Source organism: Lissotriton helveticus, chromosome 1_1 (genome assembly GCF_964261635.1).
Source record: "Lissotriton helveticus chromosome 1_1, aLisHel1.1, whole genome shotgun sequence".
NCBI lineage: Eukaryota > Metazoa > Chordata > Amphibia > Caudata > Salamandridae > Lissotriton > Lissotriton helveticus.
The window spans coordinates 1,326,995,705-1,327,017,020 of record NC_136057.1 but is presented as its reverse complement, the minus strand read 5'-3'; the positions used below and the strand labels follow the sequence as shown (position 1 = coordinate 1,327,017,020).

At 51.8% G+C, this 21,316-nt stretch overlaps 1 protein-coding gene across 15 annotated transcripts in view; it reads right to left on the bottom strand.

Moving 5' to 3' along the window:
* Window positions 1-21,316, bottom strand: part of LOC144823590 (uncharacterized) — a 739,799-nt gene that overhangs the window by 90,116 nt on the left and 628,367 nt on the right. For all 15 annotated transcript variants that reach the window (XM_078682228.1, XM_078682261.1, XM_078682304.1 and 12 more), the window contains 2 exons: window positions 8,846-9,001; window positions 7,409-7,549 (listed from right to left, as the gene is read on the bottom strand). In XM_078682228.1, the coding sequence (XP_078538354.1) occupies window positions 7,409-7,549; window positions 8,846-9,001 (297 nt within the window). The remainder of the gene's footprint in view (window positions 1-7,408; window positions 7,550-8,845; window positions 9,002-21,316) is intronic.

Below are 21,316 nucleotides of genomic sequence, written 5' to 3'. Positions count from 1 at the left end.
TTATATGGAGCCGGGACTCCGCCGGAGACCAGATGCCTCTGATCTCCGCCTCTCCCAAGTGGCCTCCCCAGACCTGGAGGGACGCGTCCATCACAACCACGTGCTCCGGGTGGGGAAGGGAGAGGGATCTGCCTCTGACCCAATCGCGGTCCGTAAGCCACCACTGCAGTTGTCTCGCAGTGCCCTCCGAGATCAAGACATGGTCGGACAAGTTGCCCTGATGCTGGGCCCACTGAAACTTCAGGTCCCACTGCAGAGCCCGCATCCGCCACCGGGCGTGATGCACCAGAAGGATGCAGGAAGCCATCAGCCCCAGCAGCCGCAGCGTCAACCTGACCGAAACCCGGGATAACGGCTGAAAGATGGGAATCAAAGCCTGTATATCCCGGACTCGCCGTTCCGGAGGATAAACCCGAAACTGCGCCGAGTCGAGAACCGCTCCGATGAAAAAGGGCTTTTGAGAGGGACACAGGTGCGATTTCGGCACATTGATGGAAAACCCCAGCTCGTGCAGGAGGTCTGCCGTCATCTGAAGGTGGTGGACGACTGTCTGGGGCGAGCCCGCCTTCAACAACCAGTCGTCCAGGTAGGGGAAGACTGAAACCCCCAACCGGCGCAGATGGGCTGCGACCACCGCCATCACCTTCGTGAACACCCGTGGGGCGCTGGTAAGGCCGAATGGGAGCACGATAAACTGAAAGTGCTCGTGGCCTACCGTGAACCGCAGGTAACGCCGGTGGGCCGGCAGGACGGGGATGTGAAAATACGCATCCTGCAAGTCCAACGCTACCATCCAGTCTTGCGGGTCTAGAGCAGCCAAGACCTGAGCCAAAGTCAACATCTTGAACTTCTCCTTCCGGAGGAAGCCGTTGATGTTCCGTAGATCCAAGATAGGACGTAGGCCCCCTTTGTCCTTCTTGGGTACCAGAAAGTAGTGGGAATAGCAACCACACCCTACTTCTGGCCCAGGAACGCGCTCGACGGCCCCCTTGGCCAAGAGGGCCGTAACTTCCTCCTGCAGAAGTGTCAAGTGGTCCCCCGACACACGGTGGTTCTGCGGTGGCATGGCTGGAGGAGTGGTCTTGAAGGGGAGGGAGTAGCCCCTTCGGACGAGCTGCAGCACCCACCTGTCCGATGTGATAGCGCGCCAGCGGGAGTGGTGATGGCGAACCCTGCCACCCACTGGCGTCACATGGGCCTGAAAGCACGGACTAGGAGGATTGGGAGGCCGATGCTGCGGGGGGAGGTGCGGTCTGACCTCGCCGTTGTCCCCGACCGCCTCCACGGCGGACTCCACGGCCGCCACCGCGTTGAGAAATGTATTGCGGCGCGTGGCTGGCAGCACGTGTGGGACCGCCCCTTCCGTGGCCACGAAAGGAGCGAAACGAACCCGTTTGCTGGCGCTGGGTCGAGAGACCCAAGGACTTAGCCGTGACCCTGGAGTCCTTGAAGCGCTCCAGCGCGTGGTCCGCTTTGTCGCCAAACAGGCGACAGCCATCGAACGGCATGTCCATCAAGGCATTCTGGACATCTGCCGAAAAGTTGGCGGACCTCAGCCAGGCGTGGCGACGAATCGCCACCGTCGTGGACATCGCTCTGCCCAGCGAGTCGGTCGTATCAAGACCACACCTGATGGAGTATTTTGCTGCATCTCAGCCTTCAATCATAGCCTTGTCGAGCTTTGCCCGTACCTCCTGCGGGCATTCCGGCAGCAGGTCCGCGACCGTATCCCACAGAGAGTGGGAGTAGCGGCCCAAGAGGCATGCGGTGTTGCAAGACCGCAGTCCCAAACTCAGGGACGAGAAGACCTTTTTTCCATACTGGTCGTACCGCTTGGATTCCCGGTCGGGCGGGGCCGACGGGAATGCGGTCTGGGAAGTCGAGGCCTGGATCACCAGACTCTCAGGGGTGGGATGGGTGGACAGGAACTTGGGGTCATCCGGACACGGACGGTGGCGTCTGGCCACGTTCCTATCAACAGGCGAACCTGAAGTGGGCCTGGACCACGTGCCCAAAAGAACGTCCGATAAGGCTTCGTTAAACGGCAGCAGTGGCTCCTGTGGGCATGACTGCGGTTTGAAGACCTCAGTGAGGATGTTAGGCCTCACGGCCGCGACGGGGAGCTCAAGGTGTAAGGCCTTGGCCGCCCTCATCAACACCACTCAATAAGCAGCCCCCTCCTCCGAAGCCACGGTAGGAGGCGAGACAAAACCAGGGTTAGGAGAGTCGTCTAGACCACTGGCGTCACCCAAATCACCTGTCCAGTCCACATTGTACTGACACTCGCGTGACAGAGGGTCCTCAGACCCCTCCCAACCCTCTCCGTAATCTACATCTTCACCATATTCGGAATCAACAATGTAGACCGGCTCCCCGGGGTCCACAGGCCCCATCGGTGTCGGACTCGGCGTCGGGCGACGCCGGTCCGACTCCGCGTCCGGAGTTGGAGAGGGTACGGGGCTGCGCCGCCCGGAGCTGGCGCCGGAGCACCGGCGCCGCGCGGGGTGGCGTCGGGGGCAACCCCGATGGAATCGGCGCCGGAGAGGCCGGTAGACCAGCCGGCGTCGACCCTGAGGGACCCTGCGGCGCCGGGGTCGGAGCCGTCGGCAGCGCCGGGGCCGGAGCACCCGGCGGCGTCGAGGCAGGAGCACCTGAACCACTAGGCCCCCGGATGGGAGCACAGGGCCCGAAGGCGCCGTAGGCCCCGCCGGAGGAGACAGTGCCCTCATGGCCATGAGGAACTCCTCTATCTCCCCGGGCGTCGCGCCTTGCCCAGGGACCGTAGGGTATGGAGCAGGCCGCGCCGGCGACTCATGCGGAGCCGCGGGGGTGGGGCCACCCGAACCCCCGGCCGCATAGCGCGAGCATCGGGGGGAGTCGGGGGTACGATGACGACACTTCGACTTCTTGTGTTTCTTACCTGAGGAACCAGAGGAATGGCGACGACTTCCGGAGCGCTCGTGGCGGCTCCGCGACCGCTCCCTCGACCGCTCCCTCGACCTCCGGCCGGACCGGGACCGCTCTCGATGTGGGGCCGACACCCGCAGCTCGAGTAGCTTGCGGGACCGCTCCCGCCTAGCTTTACTCGTCAGGGCCCGGCAGTCGACACAGTCGTCCACGGCGTGGTCGGGGCCCAGGCACCGGAGGCAGAGTCGGTGACGATCCGTGACCGACATCGTGCGGTCACAGCCGTCACAGTTCTTAAAACCGGGCATCCTACCGGCACCGTAAGAAGAATCAAGGATTCACAAAACTTTGGTCAAAAGACCGGAGTACTGCACTTCTCGGATCTGCGCTAACTGGCGCGGAAAAAAGAAGAACTGACGTCAGCGCGCGGAGGCGGCGTCTATATACTCCAGCGACGTCATCACGGCGCACGACGCCGACGACGGACGCGGAGCCGCAGGGGACGCCTGCAGACGATGCCTACCGACGCGCAGGGGTACTGCTACGCAAAAGTTTCCGGATCCAGACTGACGCCTGGGGATATTCTAAGGTAAGGAATCTAATACTAACCTGTTTCTTTCAGATACTGGTGTCATCCTGCGACACACCCACCATTTGCAGGCGACACAGTACTGTGTCGGGACACACAGTTTGGAAAGCTATGTTCTAAGGTAAGGAATCTAACACTAACCTGTTTCTTTCAGATATTGTAATTACTGCCTACAGTCACTAAATTTACATCAATGCTTCTCAAAGGTGTTGCACCCTTTTATAGTGGCATGCTTGGATCACATATGTCCTTACCTTTTAATGTGCCACTATAATATTTAGTGGCCAATGACTCATCTGACGGACTCTAGTGGATTTAGCCAATGCAATGTGCTGATACGTGGAGTGTTGCAAAGGATAAGTTGGCCTTATTAGCTAAGGATGTAGTAAGCATATTTAGGGCAGACAAATGACCAGCCTTTCAGCATAAAACTCTGGCTGATTCCTAGTTAGCGATGGGTGCATTTTTGTAGTTCTCGCACTTATTTCAGCCATAAACCAGGACATTGAAAGGGGCCATTGTATCCCGGGTATTACGAGGCGGGTCCACAAAAAATCATGACAAAATGCGCAGCGATCCTAAGGCGATGTGCCTAGTGCGTGCTCCAGAATAAAACCCCATGCAATCTCATGCTTGGAATGTCTCAGCATGTGCCTGAACTCCTAGGGGATCCTGTCGCCCAGAAATCTTCTCATGTTCTGCTGCAGAACATAAGACCAAAGAAATATCGAAGGACTCACATGACACCCTTAAAGCAGGCTGCACCTGCATCTGCACAGTGCTGGGTGAATAACCATACATTCTGGGTGCAGGAAAGAATACAGAAATGACATCTATGTGGTGCAGACCACAATTTAAGCTATCTTTTTCCAAAACACTAGAGTCTTCATCCTGCCACACATCCTATGGTCAAAGAAAACTGGTCTTGCATCCTACATCTCAATGTGATGAGGGATGACCAGGGATATTGGAAGCCACTGAATTCTCAGCTGAACATGGCACTGGAGACTCATCGCCCTGGGCCTCAAACGCCAAAGGAATCAGTTACCATCCTCAATGCCGACGTTGAAAAGCTACAGTTTCAATGGAAGGTTAGGCTTGTCTTCCAGAGAAGCACCTTAGTAGTTAAATTTTGATCTTTCGCTTATCACAATGAAGTCCTTGTATATCTGCCGAACTCTTAATCAGGCTCAAAGTCGCTGCAGGGATGGTCACTCAAATGTCTGCACATGGGGACACAGTACAGCCAACAAGGTTCAAGAAAAAATAGCTCTGTCGTACCAAGTATTTTATCTTAATCTTCATTTGAAACCACCCTCTGTGTCAAGTAATGACTATGGATTCAGCCCAGTTTTGAGGTAAGAAAGGTAGTTGGTGGTCTTTTATTGAAACAATGAAATACACTATCACAATGCATCACTTGAGGTCACAGAAAGTGAATCCGTAACTTATTTATCCCTTTAATTCCCTTATGCAAGGCTCACTACCCACAAAGTATACAGAGAATCACAATTAAGTATGTGGTAGAGGGGAGAGGATTACTGAAAGGAGTTGGGGCCAAAAGCTACGCCTTCTTTGTGTGGCAAACTTTATGGCTCTGCGCTATGCTGTTTATTATATGCATCTCAGTAGGTCCATTTGTCCATGAAGTCTGCTATTTACTGTAGACCCTATTCAGGATTACAACAGTCATTAGTGAATGCTCATTGTTACTCAGGCAAAGTGGGCACCAACAAATTCTCATTCTGATAGTGATGGCTGAATACCAAATTCTCACCTTTTGAATATTCTTACAGACCTCAGACTGGATCTGGAAAATCTTTAGATGTACCCATGCGTGCCAACAGGTCGTACCAGCATCTCAGAGGCCATGTTGTCCTCGTCAGACATGAGCTGCACTGGCCTATAAAGGTGCCACCCATACACGTTCATAGTTACTTTTTCAGTGCCAAAAGACATTGATCCAGAGATACTCCTTCTCTCTCTTGAGGCCACTCTTTAGACTAAAGTTCTACAGTTTCAAAGGGAAAATTTCACCACCCAAATCTACAGGGCTCACACCCCGTGGGAACATCACAAACAGATGACTGTGACACACCTTCACTTGATTTGTCTGTCATGCCTGGGATTGGATCACAACTCCAAGGCCTTCAGTGATTGCACCTTGATGCAAACCAAGGCCACCCAGGACCAGGAAGCAAAGCTCTGTTGGGGAAACATCGCAAGACCCCACGTTGTGATTAGGTGAGGTCCAAAGGCAGGTCCCTGTCTAGCTCCTCAGGGTGTACCCGCTGCAGATCATCATCCTGTTCTGAAAGCACAAAAAGCACTGGAGGGGCTCGGCCCCTTGTCACCACTCTCTATCCCCAGAGAAGGCGCTACGGTGTCAGTGTGTCTTCAGGTCATGCTCCTAAAGTCATTCCACTTCAGAACCGATTCGCCCCTTGTCCCATGGCAACTTGAATTTCTGGAGCCATTGGCGATGATGCAGTAGATTGAGGAATTCCATGAGACCATGCTGCGGCTTATTAGCCTGTTACCAGCTCCCTCTAATGCACCTTTCTGGCATAAGGAGCTGGGAGGCCTACCAACTGGGCTTCTGCTGGTGGGTTCGCATTAGCACCAGTTGGGCACTCTGGTTGTGTTTTGGGTTCCCATACCAATTTCAGTACCGGATCCCTCTCCCATGCCACAACCCACGCAAGAACACGATCCGCTGATGCTGGCGACATAGATGACAGCCAACCTATAGGACTGTCTGATGCTGAGCCAGCTCCACGCTGACCTCGACTAAAGCTGTCCGCTGCTTTAACTAAGTCAGAGCCATTCTGCCAGCCTCTTGACTCTGACAAAGTGCCTTTGCCCTACAGAAGGCTTCATGTAATCAATGAATGACAATGGAAACATTAGCTTTTAAATCTTGTGCAATCATTTTCTGCTTGAACTTGAAAAGATTTAAACGTTATTTTGTATTGGTACCTCTACCCCACCAAAGGTAAAAGGATCTTTGCTAGCTCTTCTGACGTCTGCTGGTATGGATGCAGCCTTCTTGGGGATTTTCCCCATATATGGTGGGACTGCCCGACTATCGCCCATTTTGGGAGGAGATTCTAACTCATATTAAAGGAATGCTAGGTTACCCCATACTGACCTCTATCGAGGAAGTTCTTCTAGGTATCAGAGATTCGGGGTTAAAGCATCAGACAAAAGCAGATAGCTTGATTTTAAGGGCATGTCTAGGAGTAGCCAAACCAACTGTAGCGGCAGCTTGGAAAAAGAGAGAGACTCCGGCTGTGTCATTATGGCACTCAAGGCTCTGGAGACTACTCATGATGGAAAGATTAGCAGATATCTTCATAGATGATTATAAAAGTTTTAAATATCGGTGGGGCCCGCTGGTTTCCTTTCTCTCGAGTGGCCTCCCATCAGCGGTATGCCCACCTTCGATAAGAGCACTTCACCGTTTCCAGCTTTAGGATGGTTTCTCACCCTTACCCAAACACTTTCAGATATACGTCTAATCCCTCTTGGCCCTGCAAGACTATCTTAGGGCATGAACCTCGGTTCTGATGCAAGACCGACTACTCTTTGCCACTCAGAAAGATTATTCACCACCACCAGGGATGAAAGGGTGGGGGTAGTGGGAGGGGTCTTGTTTACAACAACGTTATGGTGGTTTTCTTTATTTTTGTTTAGGGTTGCTTTGGTAAAAGGGTCATGACTCGAAGACAGAGAGGGAGATGGAAGGGCATCACATAAATAGAAAATGAACACTGGTTAGATGTATTTGAAAGAACGATGTCCTATATTTGCTTCATGCTCTCATCACAATGTAATTTGTTGCTTTCAAGTCATGCTGAATCAATAAAGCTTTGAAATAAAAGTTATTTTGTACATTTGCTCCACCCTTACCTTGAAGTGTTTAGGAAACAGGCTGCTGGGAGAGGAAGATCGTGTATCCACATCGCCTGATTGTTTCTTGTCTTTAGAGGAATCTCTGCTTTTGTTCATTTCCTTCCAGGTAATATTCTGGTTCTCTTGTTCTTTGAGTGGCTACAGATTGGATAGAAGTGAGACAGTGATGTTTGGGTTGGTATCATTTGAAGTGCTGGATAGTTGGCACTGCTTTCATTGGACTATGACGCCTCCTATTAAAAGTATTCAACCTTTGCAGGTTATGGTGTCAACATGCGGTTTGCCAAATATTTAAATGTGTCATTGACCCAACAAACATCTCCCAAAGGGTCTGATTTAGAGGATAGTGGATGTCTGTCTGCTGCCCTCGTCATTCTGCTGCTCTGCGTAGGTAGTGACTGAAGGCAGTGCTCCCTAGGATGAACTGTCACCGGCCTTACCAGTGAGAACAGCAATGTATAACTCCAAACCACTGGAAATAATGGTGGACTGCCACCCAGTTTAGGGTGGAAGATTCACTGTCTCTTTCTTGAGTGCCTCTTGTGTGAACCATAGCAGTCTCAGATAGAAACCACCACAAAATGTGCATGTAGAGACTCTGATTCATTAGGAATATTTTAAATGAAGGTACTTGAAATGCACCCCCTCTTTGGCCCTCATTACAAGTGCCCTGGGAAGTGGGGTTGCATTTAACCCTCAGGATAGCAAGGCAGAGCAGTCCAAGGCTTACTCAGGGAGATGGTGTGGGAAGAACATCATGATCAAGACAATCAGTGTCTTTAATGGATGTACAAGGTATGCACTCTTCTGGATTGTAATGAAGCTGCCTCTGTATCTGGTACTGGATACAGTACTGGATTCAGTGTCACACTGTACCTTTAAGAAGTTAGTTGTGGGTTCATGTTCAGTTCTGTCAGCAAGAGGCTGGTGGTGACTGGCTCTTGCTGCTGTGCACCTGCACGAGGGTCGTGCTGATATTGACCAGGCCCAGATGACTCCACCTGTCTCTCCATTCCCCACTGATGTGCCTAGGCACTAGCCTTTAAGTCAGTAGAGGAGGTGTTGAGAGGGCACAGGTAGGCAGAGGCCGCATTCACTTGCACCAGGAGGATGGAGAACACATCTTGGTGAAAGGCCCTAAAAGCTCAACCCACCACTCAAACAAATGACAGTTTGTAAGGCCATTGCCATGCAACAACCTCCTATCTATTAGAGGTGTATATCTCAAGAAGGTAAAGAACTTCTAGGACTCTCAGTTCTCCAGTTCATATCCGGTGCTTTTCGAAATACAGGACCCAAACCCAATCTTTTCTGGAGGTACCAAGTCCTTTTGAATCTCTCTACCTAAATTTCGAATGTACCCAGAATAGCTTTGCCTTCGAAATGCAGTAGTTAAAAGCTGATGGGTTTCTCTAAATTCATGATGGACTCTACCTTCACGTGGGTCAAGCTGGTGGGATAGCCTTTCCTCCACTCGTCTTTGTCAGAGCGTTTAAGGGAAACGCAAGATCGGAATTCCTTCAATATAGATCCATGCCGGCTGCTCCTTGCACCTGAAGCACATGCACTGTCTGCTTCCTTATTCAGTGACTGCAGAATGAAAGCAAGTAAAATACACTTATTTGCAAGACTGTACTTTTTTAACAGACATGCTTAATGGCCTAAATTCGGCAATAAACAACTAGGCATATAAATATCTTACGTGTCGCTAAATTACTGGTTGGAAATAGCTTCATTACAACACTGAATTAACAGAGAAGCCAGGCTAAGTCAGTCATGTAATTATTTTAATCAGTATGATAAAGCAATCATAGCGTTAACGTCTAATTTAATGGCCCTCCTGGCCCGAGACCTCGACCTCGGCGAGGGCGGCATCTAAGTACTCCGACGATGTCATCACGACGCCGGCGACGGACGCGGAGCCGCAGGCGTCGCCTATCGACGCGCAGGGGTACTGCTACTCAAAAGTTTCCAGATCCAGTCTGACGCCTGGGGATATTCTAAGGCACAGCTTTCCAAACTTTTCATGTTGGGGACACACTTTTTGGAGATGCATCATTTTGGGACACAGTAAGGCAGTGTAGTGAGCAAGCGTAGTATAGCGAGCCCGAACCACCTAAGATGGATTGGGGGGGGGGGTTGTCACTCACTCTGTCTGTCTCCCTCTCTCTCTCTAACTGTCTCCCTCTCTGTCTCCCTCGGTCTGTATCAGTCTGTCTCCCTCTGTCTGTCTACCTCCTGCTGTCTCTCTCGGTCTCTGTCGCTCCCTCTGTCACCCTCCTCCCTCTGTCACCCTCCTCCCTCTGTCACCCTCCTCCCTATGTCACCCTCCTGCGGAGCCGCAGGCGTCGCCTATCGACGCGCAGGGGTACTGCTACTCAAAACTTTCCAGATCCAGTCTGACGCCTGGGGATATTCTAACAACAAGGGGTGGTGATGGACAGAGTTTCTGAATTAAGCAGAATACTCTCACCCAGTCAAGAGATCAGGGCTAGATCCAACACCGTTTTTTAGCTCACTGCACCATCCCAGTTCAGAACCTGGCTATATGCAAATTAGTCTGTTCCTGTCCCAGTGCATGATGGGAACAGGGCAAACCAAACTACCAAGCCAATTCTTACACTGGGAAGGAAACAAGCTTCCGGGGACCGGTTTCTGGCATTTCAGCCTTCATCGGCCCGGCTTGCTTGAATCCTGATGGTGCAATGAGCAAGGGACTCACATCTGAGTATACCCTTCCACGCTTAGGGTGGACAAAATATTTAACAACAAGGGGTGGTGATGGACAGAGTTTCTGAATTAAGCAGAATACTCTCACCCAGTCAAGAGATCAGGGCTAGATCCAACACCTAGTTCTAGGACACCCCCGCGCCGCACGGCCACCAGCTGCTGCGTGTGCCTACCCTGCCTGACTGCCTCGCTGCCGCCGCGTGACCACGCCCCCTGCCTTCGAGCGGCGTGGTCCGTGCTCGCCTGACCGGCCCCTGTTGTCTTTGCTGTTTTTGAATAGTATTTTGTCGTTCTGTTTTGCCTGTTTTTCTAGTTTATTGTATTTTCCTTTCCTTTCTGCATTGCCTGTTACTTAGCTACCCTTCGTCCTCCCTCCCCGCTTCCCGCCACCGCCGCTAACCCCGCCCCTTTTTGCCTTCTGTACCCTCCCCGCTCCCGTCTCCCAGCTGCTCCGCCCCCCCGCGCACTTGGCCATATATGGCGACCGTGCGACGCAGGTGAGTGTGACCCAGTTCTAGGACACCCCCGCGCCGCACGGCCACCAGCTGCTGCGTGTGCCTACCCTGCCTGACTGCCTCGCTGCCGCCGCGTGACCACGCCCCCTGCCTTCGAGCGGCGTGGTCCGTGCTCGCCTGACTGGCCCCTGTTGTCTTTGCTGTTTTTGAATAGTATTTTGTCGTTCTGTATTGCCTGTTTTTCTAGTTTATTGTATTTTCCTTTCCTTTCTGCATTGCCTGTTACTTAGCTACCCTTCGTCCTCCCTCCCCGCTTCCCGCCACCGCCGCTAACCCCGCCCCTTTTTGCCTTCTGTACCCTCCCCTCTCCCGCCTCCCAGCTGCTCCGCCCCCCCGCGCACTTCGCCATATATGGCGACCGTGCGAACGCGCAGCGTTGACGCGCAGCGGGCGCGCCGATTGTGCGCCGAAGGCGCGCCAAAGGTAAGCCCGTCTGCGCCGTCCGCGCCTGGACCGCGCCCAGTGCCAGGACCCCTGGCCCCCACCGACGGAAGCCGACCCGACGAACCTACAACGCCGCCGAACTCATCGCACTCAACACCGGCGGCATCCCGGGATGTCACCGAGCCACCCCGAAGCACACCCACGGACCCTTCAGCTGCCACGCCTGCAAATTCACCTGCATCCGGACCTACCCTGCACCAGCACCCGCCAAGCCGAACACCAGCAGCAACCACCTCAAATGCATCCTGCTCAACACCCGCTCCGTCCACAGACACGCCATCGAACTCTGGAACCTCCTCGACACCACAGCCCCTGACATCGCCTTCCTCACGGAGACCTGGATGAACGCCTCCTCAGCGCCCGACATTGCCATCGCCATCCCAGAGGGCTACAAGATCCCCCGGAGGGACCGCACCGCCAACCAGATGGGAGGAGGCATCGCCATCATCCACAGAGACACCATCCGCATCACGACCAACACCGACGACACCCTAACCACCGCCGAACACCTGCACTTCCAGATCCACACCGACCCGAAGACCACCCTCAGAAGCACCCTGATCTACCGACCCCCGGGACCACGCACACGATTCAGCGAGGACATCGCCGACTTCATCAGCCCGCACGCCCTCCCCTCCGCCGACTACATCCTCCTGGGGGACCTCAACTTCCACCTGGAGAACAACAGCGACCGTAACACCATCACCCTGCTCGACAACCTCGCCAACCTCGGACTCAAGCAGCTGGTGTCCACCCCCACCCACCTCGCCGGACACACACTCGACGCCGTCTTCTCATCCAGCAAAGACATCGCCTTCAGCCACGCAACAGGACTCCACTGGACGGACCACAGCTGCGTCCACTTCACCTTCAAAAGAACGACGATCCACCACCACCAGCACCAGGTTGCCCGAAGAAGCTGGAGCAAGATCACAGCCGACCAGCTCACCGCCTCCCTGAGTCAGCACCCTCCTGCCGGCTCAGCGAACCCCAGCCAGGCCGCCGTCAACCTCACGAAGTGGATCAGCAACTGCGCGGATGAACTCGCCCCTCTGAGGACCCCGCCCAGCAGACCCGGCAGCAGAAAAACCCCATGGTTCACCGACGAACTCAAGAGCTCCAAGAAGAACTGCCAAGCCCTCGAGAAAGTATGGAGAAGGGAACCAACAATGGACAACATGACCACCCTCAAGCTCGCCACCCGGAAACACCACCAACTGATCCGCGCCACCAAGAAAAACACATACAAGGACCGGCTGGACAACAACGCACACAACTGCAAGGAACTCTTCAACATCGCGAAAGAGCTCTCCAACCCCAACGCCGGAAACAACGACATCACCCCGTCGCAAGACCTCTGCAACTCCCTCGCCTCCTACTTCCACAACAAGATCGCGGACATACACAACAGCTTCAGCATCCAACCAACGCACGCCACAACCGCAGCAACGCCACCCACCACCACCCTCCGCGCCTGGACTCCGATCAGCACCGAAGACACCATCCGCACTGTGAACTCCGTCCACTCCGGATCTCCGACCGACCCCTGCCCTCACCACGTCTTCAACAAGGCCGACGTTGTCATCGCACCCCACCTGCGGGACATTATCAACACCTCCTTCGACACCGCCACCTTCCCGGAGAACTGGAAGCACGCAGAACTCAGCGCTCTACTCAAGAAACCTACAGCGGACCCCACCGAACTCAAGAATTACCGCCCCATCTCGCTCCTCCCGTTCCTGGCCAAAGTCATCGAAAAGACCGTCAACAAACAGCTGGCCGCCTTCCTCGAGACGAATGGATCCCTCGACCCATCACAGTCTGGCTTCCGAGCCAACCACAGCACCGAGACCGCCCTCATCGCAGCCACCGATGACATCCGAACCCTGATGGACAACGGAGAAACAGCGGCCCTCATCCTCCTGGACCTCTCCGCGGCATTCGACACTGTCTGCCACCGCACCCTAGTGCAGCGCCTCGGCAACATCGGAATCCAGGAGAAGGCACTGGAATGGATCACCTCCTTCCTCGACGGAAGAACACAGAGAGTCCGCCTACCACCGTACAAGTCAGAGGCCACCGAAGTCATCTGCGGCGTCCCTCAAGGATCCTCGTTGAGTCCCACCCTCTTCAACGTCTACATGAGCCCCCTCGCGGCCATCGCACGCCAACACAACCTCAACATAATCTCCTACGCCGACGACACCCAGCTGATCCTCTCCCTGACCAACGACCCCGCCACCGCCAGAGCCAACCTGCACGAAGGGATGAAAGATGTAGCCGAGTGGATGACGACCAGCCGCCTGAAACTGAACTCAGACAAGACAGAGGTCCTCATCCTGGGCTCCTCGCCCTCCGCCTGGGACGACTCCTGGTGGCCCCCCGCCCTGGGCACCGCACCCAAACCGACGGACCACGCACGCAACCTGGGCTTCATCCTGGACTCCTCCCTCTCCATGACCAGACAAGTCAACGCCGTCTCCTCGTCATGCTTCAACATCCTACGCATGCTACGGAAGATCTTCTGGTGGATCCCCACCGAGACCAGGAAGACTGTCACCCAGGCCCTCGTCACCAGCCGACTGGACTACGGCAACGCCCTCTACGCCGGAACCACCGCCAAGCTCCAGAAGAGACTCCAGCGGATCCAGAACGCCTCAGCCAGACTCATCCTCGACATCCCACGAAACAGCCACATCTCCGGACATCTGAGAGACCTGCACTGGCTCCCCGTCAACAAAAGAATCACCTTCCGTCTCCTCACCCACGCACACAAAGCCCTACACGACCAAGGCCCAGGATACCTCAACAACCGAATCAAATTCTACGCTCCCAAGCGCCACCTCAGATCAACCAGCCACGCCCTCGCCGCCGTCCCCCGCATCCGAAGAGCGACAACAGGAGGAAGGTCCTCCTCCTACCTGGCCGCCAAGACCTGGAACTCCCTCCCGACCGACCTGCGCCTGACCCAAGACCACCTCTCCTTCAGGAAGAAGCTCAAAACCTGGCTGTTCGAGCAGTAACGGCACCCCCCCTCATAGCGCCTTGAGACCCTACGGGTGAGTAGTGCGCTCTATAAATGTCTTGATTGATTGATTGAACACCGTTTTTTAGCTCACTGCACCATCCCAGTTCAGAACCTGGCTATATGCAAATTAGTCTGTTCCTGTCCCAGTGCATGATGGGAACAGGGCAAACCAAACTACCAAGCCAATTCTTACACTGGGAAGGAAACAAGCTTCCGGGGACCGGTTTCTGGCATTTCAGCCTTCGTCGGCCCGGCTTGCTTGAATCCTGATGGTGCAATGAGCAAGGGACTCACATCTGAGTATACCCTTCCACGCTTAGGGTGGACAAAATATTTACCAACAAGGGGTGGTGATGGACAGAGTTTCTGAATTAAGCAGAATACTCTCACCCAGTCAAGAGATCAGGGCTAGATCCAACACCGTTTTTTAGATCACTGCACCATCCCAGTTCAGAACCTGGCTATATGCAAATTAGTCTGTTCCTGTCCCAGTGCATGATGGGAACAGGGCAAACCAAACTACCAAGCCAATTCTTACACTGGGAAGGAAACAAGCTTCCGGGGACCGGTTTCTGGCATTTCAGCCTTCGTCGGCCCGGCTTGCTTGAATCCTGATGGTGCAATGAGCAAGGGACTCACATCTGAGTATACCCTTCCACGCTTAGGGTGGACAAAATATTTAACAACAAGGGGTGGTGATGGACAGAGTTTCTGAATTAAGCAGAATACTCTCACCCAGTCAAGAGATCAGGGCTAGATCCAACACCGTTTTTTAGCTCACTGCACCATCCCAGTTCAGAACCTGGCTATATATGCAAATTAGTCTGTTCCTGTCCCAGTGCATGATGGGAACAGGGCAAACCAAACTACCAAGCCAATTCTTACACTAGGAAGGAAACAAGCTTCCGGGGACCGGTTTCTGGCATTTCAGCCTTCGTCGGCCCGGCTTGCTTGAATCCTGATGGTGCAATGAGCAAGGGACTCACATCTGAGTATACCCTTCCACGCTTAGGGTGGACAAAATATTTAACAACAAGGGGTGGTGATGGACAGAGTTTCTGAATTAAGCAGAATACTCTCACCCAGTCAAGAGATCAGGGCTAGATCCAACACCGTTTTTTAGCTCACTGCACCATCCCAGTTCAGAACCTGGCTATATGCAAATTAGTCTGTTCCTGTCCCAGTGCATGATGGGAACAGGGCAAACCAAACTACCAAGCCAATTCTTACACTGGGAAGGAAACAAGCTTCCGGGGACCGGTTTCTGGCATTTCAGCCTTCGTCGGCCCGGCTTGCTTGAATCCTGATGGTGCAATGAGCAAGGGACTCACATCTGAGTATACCCTTCCACGCTTAGGGTGGACAAAATATTTAACAACAAGGGGTGGTGATGGACAGAGTTTCTGAATTAAGCAGAATACTCTCACCCAGTCAAGAGATCAGGGCTAGATCCAACACCGTTTTTTAGCTCACTGCACCATCCCAGTTCAGAACCTGGCTATATGCAAATTAGTCTGTTTCTGTCCCAGTGCATGATGGGAACAGGGCAAACCAAACTACCAAGCCAATTCTTACACTGGGAAGGAAACAAGCTTCCGGGGACCGGTTTCTGGCATTTCAGCCTTCGTCGGCCCGGCTTGCTTGAATCCTGATGGTGCAATGAGCAACGGACTCACATCTGAGTATACCCTTCCACGCTTAGGGTGGACAAAATATTTAACAACAAGGGGTGGTGATGGACAGAGTTTCTGAATTAAGCAGAATACTCTCACCCAGTCAAGAGATCAGGGCTAGATCCAACACCGTTTTTTAGCTCACTGCACCATCCCAGTTCAGAACCTGGCTATATGCAAATTAGTCTGTTCCTGTCCCAGTGCATGATGGGAACAGGGCAAAGCAAACTACCAAGCCAATTCTTACACTGGGAAGGAAACAAGCTTCCGGGGACCGGTTTCTGGCATTTCAGCCTTCGTCGGCCCGGCTTGCTTGAATCCTGATGGTGCAATGAGCAAGGGACTCACATCTGAGTATACCCTTCCACGCTTAGGGTGGACAAAATATTTAACAACAAGGGGTGGTGATGGACAGAGTTTCTGAATTAAGCAGAATACTCTCACCCAGTCAAGAGATCAGGGCTAGATCCAAAACCGTTTTTTAGCTCACTGCACCATCCCAGTTCAGAACCTGGCTATATGCAAATTAGTCTGTTCCTGTCCCAGTGCATGATGGGAACAGGGCAAACCAAACTACCCAGCCAATTCTTACACTGGGAAGGAAACAAGCTTCCAGGGACCGGTTTCTGGCATTTCAGCCTTTGTCGGCCCGGCATGCTTGAATCCTGATGGTGCAATGAGCAAGGGACTCACATCTGAGTATACCCTTCCACGCTTAGGGTGGACAAAATATTTAAAAACAAGGGGTGGTGATGGACAGAGTTTCTGAATTAAGCAGAATACTCTCACCCAGTCAAGAGATCAGGGCTAGATCCAACACCGTTTTTTAGCTCACTGCACCAAGCCCTGATCTTTGGACTGGGTAAGAGTGGTCTGCTTAATTCAGACACTCTGTTCATCACCACCCCCTTTTCTGAATGGGGATATTCTAAGGCACAGCTTTCCAAACTTTTCATGTTGGGGACACACTTTTTGGAGATGCATCATTTTGGGACACAGTAAGGCAGTGTAGTGAGCAAGCGTAGTATAGCGAGCCCGAACCACCTAAGATGGATTGGGGGGTTCTCACTCACTCTGTCTGTCTCCCTCTCTCTCTCTAACTGTCTCCCTCTCTGTCTCCCTCGGTCTGTATCAGTCTGTCTCCCTCTGTCTGTCTACCTCCTGCTGTCTCTCTCGGTCTCTCTCGCTCCCTCTGTCACCCTCCTCCCTCTGTCACCCTCCTCCCTCTGTCACCCTCCTCCCTATGTCACCCTCCTCCCTCTGTCACTCTGACTCTCCCTCTGTCACTCTGACTCCCTATGTCACTCTGACTCCCTCTGTCACCCTCCTCCCTCTGTCACTCTGACTCCCTCTGTCACTCTGACTCCCTCTGTCACTCTGATTCCCTCTGTCTGACTGACTCCCTCTGTCTGACTGACCCCCTCTGTCTGACTGACTCCCTCTGTCACCCTCCTCCCTCTGTCACCCTCCTCCCTCTGTCACCCTAACTCCCTCTGTCACCCTGACTCCCTCTGTCACTCTGACTCCCTCTGTCACTCTGACTCCCTCTGCCTGACTCCCTCTGTATCCGTCCCTCTGTATCCGTCTGTCTCCCTCCCTCCCACTCTCTGTATCTGTCCCTCCCGCTCTCTGTAACCGTCCCTCTGTATCCATCTGTCTCCCTCTTTCCCGCTCTCTGTATCCGTCCCTCAGTATCCGCCTGTCTCCCTCCCGCTCTCTGTATCCGTCCCTCTGTATCCGTCTGTCTCCCTCCCTCCCGCTCTCTGTATCCATCCCGCTGTATCTGTCTCTTTGTATCCGTCCTTCCCGCTCTCTGTATCCATCCCTCTGTATCCGTCTCTCTGTATCCGTCTGTCTCCCTCCCTCCCGCTCTCTGTATCCTTCCCTCTGTATCCGTCTGTCTCCCTCTCTCCCGCTCTCTGTATCCTTCCCTCTGTATCCGTCCCTCTGAATCCGTCCCTCTATCCGTCTGTCTCCCTCCCTCCCGCTCTCTGTATCCTTCCCTTTGTATCCGTCCCTCTGTATCCGTCCCTCTGTATCCGTCTGTCTCCCTCCCTCCCACTCTCTGTATCCTTCCCTCTGTATCCGTCCCTCTGTATCCCTCCCTCACGCTCTCTGTATCCTTCCCTCTGTATCCGTCCCTCTATCTTCCTCTGTCTCCCTCCCTCCCGCTATCTCCCTCTGTCTCCTTCCCTCTGCCTGTCACCCTCTGTCACCTCAACCCAGCTTGTTGGGCACACACACTGCCACACAGAGTACTTTGCAGGTTTTTGAAAGAGCATTTACTTGTTAATGGGGCTTTGTTGGGAATTGCCTGGCCCGCATAGTGCAGAGTGTCTCAGGAGTCCGCGCTGCTGCTGCGGACTCCGAGACACTTTCAAAGGAATTCCACCTAATTAGCAGCAGTTATGTGCTAAGTGCCATTAATACTGTAGTGTAGCTCCTATTTTCCCAATAGGCTCTGCGCATTGGAATAGTGCCTACAGCAGTAAAGGCCTAGGCCAGACGTTAACTAGGTCTACTACTGTCGATACTAGACTTAATTTTTGGGTTTGCCAGCTAAGCTCAGAGTTCGCTAGAAACTTTCTCGAATGTTCAAGGAAGGATTAACTCCCCTGATTAGACAAGAAGGGATTTAGTTTCTGACAACCATAGAACATGACAACTTTGCTCTCCCCTAATCAAGAGTCAATCTCGAGAGTCGTGTGAGCACAAGGCAATTATTTTACTCAGTCAGTACGTGCATTCTTAGTCTCATCAGAATGTAGAGAAAAGGAAGAGACGGGCGTGTTCAATAAAAGATGTTATTTATTGATCAGTCTCTTTTCTCGTACAAGAGAAATGGATCGATATTATTGCAATACTTATAGTTAAGTAAAGTGCATACATTAGAAGCAATAGTATAAAATAATACTGTAAAAACATTGATATGGTTTCTGAGCCATATGATGTTTAAAATGATTAAAATATATTTACATACACATATACATTTGACTAAACGTACTCAACTGGTGTTTCTAAATACGCCTACCCCGTGTACCTGACCTAAGTCTAATGCGTGGGCGGGAATAGAAAGTTACAGTTTAGTTTAAGTTTGTTTTTGCCAAGTGAATAACTAAAGAATTCTCTAGGAGGGGTTATTCAGTTCTGTACCTGGAATTTAGGATGAATGAGGAATGGTATCTCTTTCTCTGCTCTCGATATTCCAGGCTGCCTGCGAGGGCTACCCGGAAGCGCCGGTGCTGGGTCTCTCGGCTTGAGATAGCAGCGCGTCTCTCAGCGCGTCAGGAAGGCGGGGCTGCTGCCTGCGGGGTCTGCTTCTGCTCTCGGCTTCGGCAAGTATGGCTGCTCCGTCTTGTCACCACGCGTGTGTTTGCATAGGGCAAGGTCGGCAATATTTATACCTTAAAGGTGCCGAGATTGACGTAAGGATGGACATAGGTACGTCAATAAAGATGTCATACGACTTGCTCGTTAGCACATTCTTTACTAAAGTTCTCTGTGAAATCAAAACAATGGCCGCACGGATTATCCAGGTTGTCATAGGTTTGATTTGTTATGAGAACGTCGTATGCCTTATCAGGGGCTGGAGGAATGTCGCTTGTCTAATTAGATCTCAAGCGTTATGACCTAATCAGATAACACGTTCCTGTGCCGTAGTGTGACTGCGTCAGATAACGGTATCTGCATCATGGGGGATTTCTTGCCTCATGGGCTGACTGTTAGTTAACTAGCTAGTAAGTTTAACCAGAATAGGGTCAGGAATAGGGGATCGAATCAGAACCTATAGAAATACACGACACCCACTCCACGCTAACTATGGTCATATCTACTAATCTATGCATAGTATAACATAGTACAACATACTATAGAGTATAGTGTATACCTTACCACCCCAAAATACATAAATGCATTTCGAAATTTTCAAATATACTGAAAAATTGCAGTCATATATATTGTATGCACTTAAGCTATGAATTAGATGCAAAAGTGAACACGCATTGTTATGCATTATTGATTGTTGGTATATGAGAAATACACATGAAATGGCTCTTAATATGGCTATACAGAAAAAAAGTCGAAACCATTTCATCACATAAAATCTATTGCGAACATACCAGCGGGCAGCTAAAGTCTATAAAGTCTATAAAGTATCTAAAATAGAAATCTTAGTTCTCTAGGAATAGTCTCTTACTTTAAGCAGAAAATCAGTGTCCCGGGAAAAAATATATAGAAAAATATTTTAGGGGCTTGCTGAAAAAAGTTGCTGTCCGTGAACTGGATTGTAATTGTTCATGTGACTTTATTTTAAAGTTGAAGGCCGAATTCAGGGAACGCCGTGTGCGAGTTTACTCAAAAGACTCTATTTCTGTTCCGGAGAGAACATCATATCATTCAGGCTTTCGAAAAAACTGTCAACAGCTTCATGGGAAAGTTCCTCTAAGTCGGAAATAGGGGTAACCATGCATTCATGCGCATGATTGTCTCCATTGACATTCTGATTTGCATTGCTGACAGAAGGTCGTACCTGTTCGATGCTGCTTTCATCTTGAACTTCACTACTCTTCAATCGCAGTGGTGAAGATTCCAGGAATGCCGTCATCAGAATTGGCAGCCTTTGAGGGCAGCACAGTGCGTGAACCTTGGTAGGAACCAACAGTGTATCTGCATCCACCGGCGCATCCGATTGTAGCGTCAGACAGGTGTCTAACACGCATTCTTCTCCGCATAGCAGACACCTTAGTACAGGTAAAACACACCTTTGCCACATTGGTCGAAATGATAGAAACCAAGTCATGTTTAGGTCTCTAAGCCGGGATAGTCCCAGGATTTTTGATATCCGGTCCCGGTATCCAATGGCTAGGATCGTATCTTCCATTGTCGCGAGAGTTTGATCTGTGACATGGGTTGCCATAACGAAAAATAAGGACTAGGAATAGGATTCCTGCAATTAGTCCTAGGATCAGGGGAAGTCCGCCAAAAATCGAATGGACGAAGTCTGGAAAAATACCCAGTATGGCTTTGAATGGTGTTAATGCCATCGAAAATACTGTCTTAAATACCTTTGAGACCCCTGTGGTATCAGAAATATTTAAGATTTCGCTCAGGATTTCCGCGAAATGTACGGGGGAATTAGTTGATAATAATGTATGTATCTCTGCAGTCGTCCTTGCGACTTGTAGATCATACGTTTCTTTAGATGACGTGAGCCTTGTAGGCGTCTGAAGAAGCACTGTTTTCATTCTGCTTAAAGTGTCTATTCGAATAGAAGTAATTTTCAAACCGGGCCATGCCCTTGCCTCCCTGTCTGGAAAGGAGCTGGGAAACAAAGAACGTCCACAGCACTTGACCTTCGCCGTCGTAGTGACGAGATAAGGAGTCCCGGGCATAAGACTACAGCATCTGCGGTCTACAATAAGAATGTAACTCCCATTATAGAGTCTTTGAAAGAATGGTTCTATTTCAGTTGCAGGTGCGCCTTGCTGGTGACATGAAAGGTTGTATGAATTCCCTT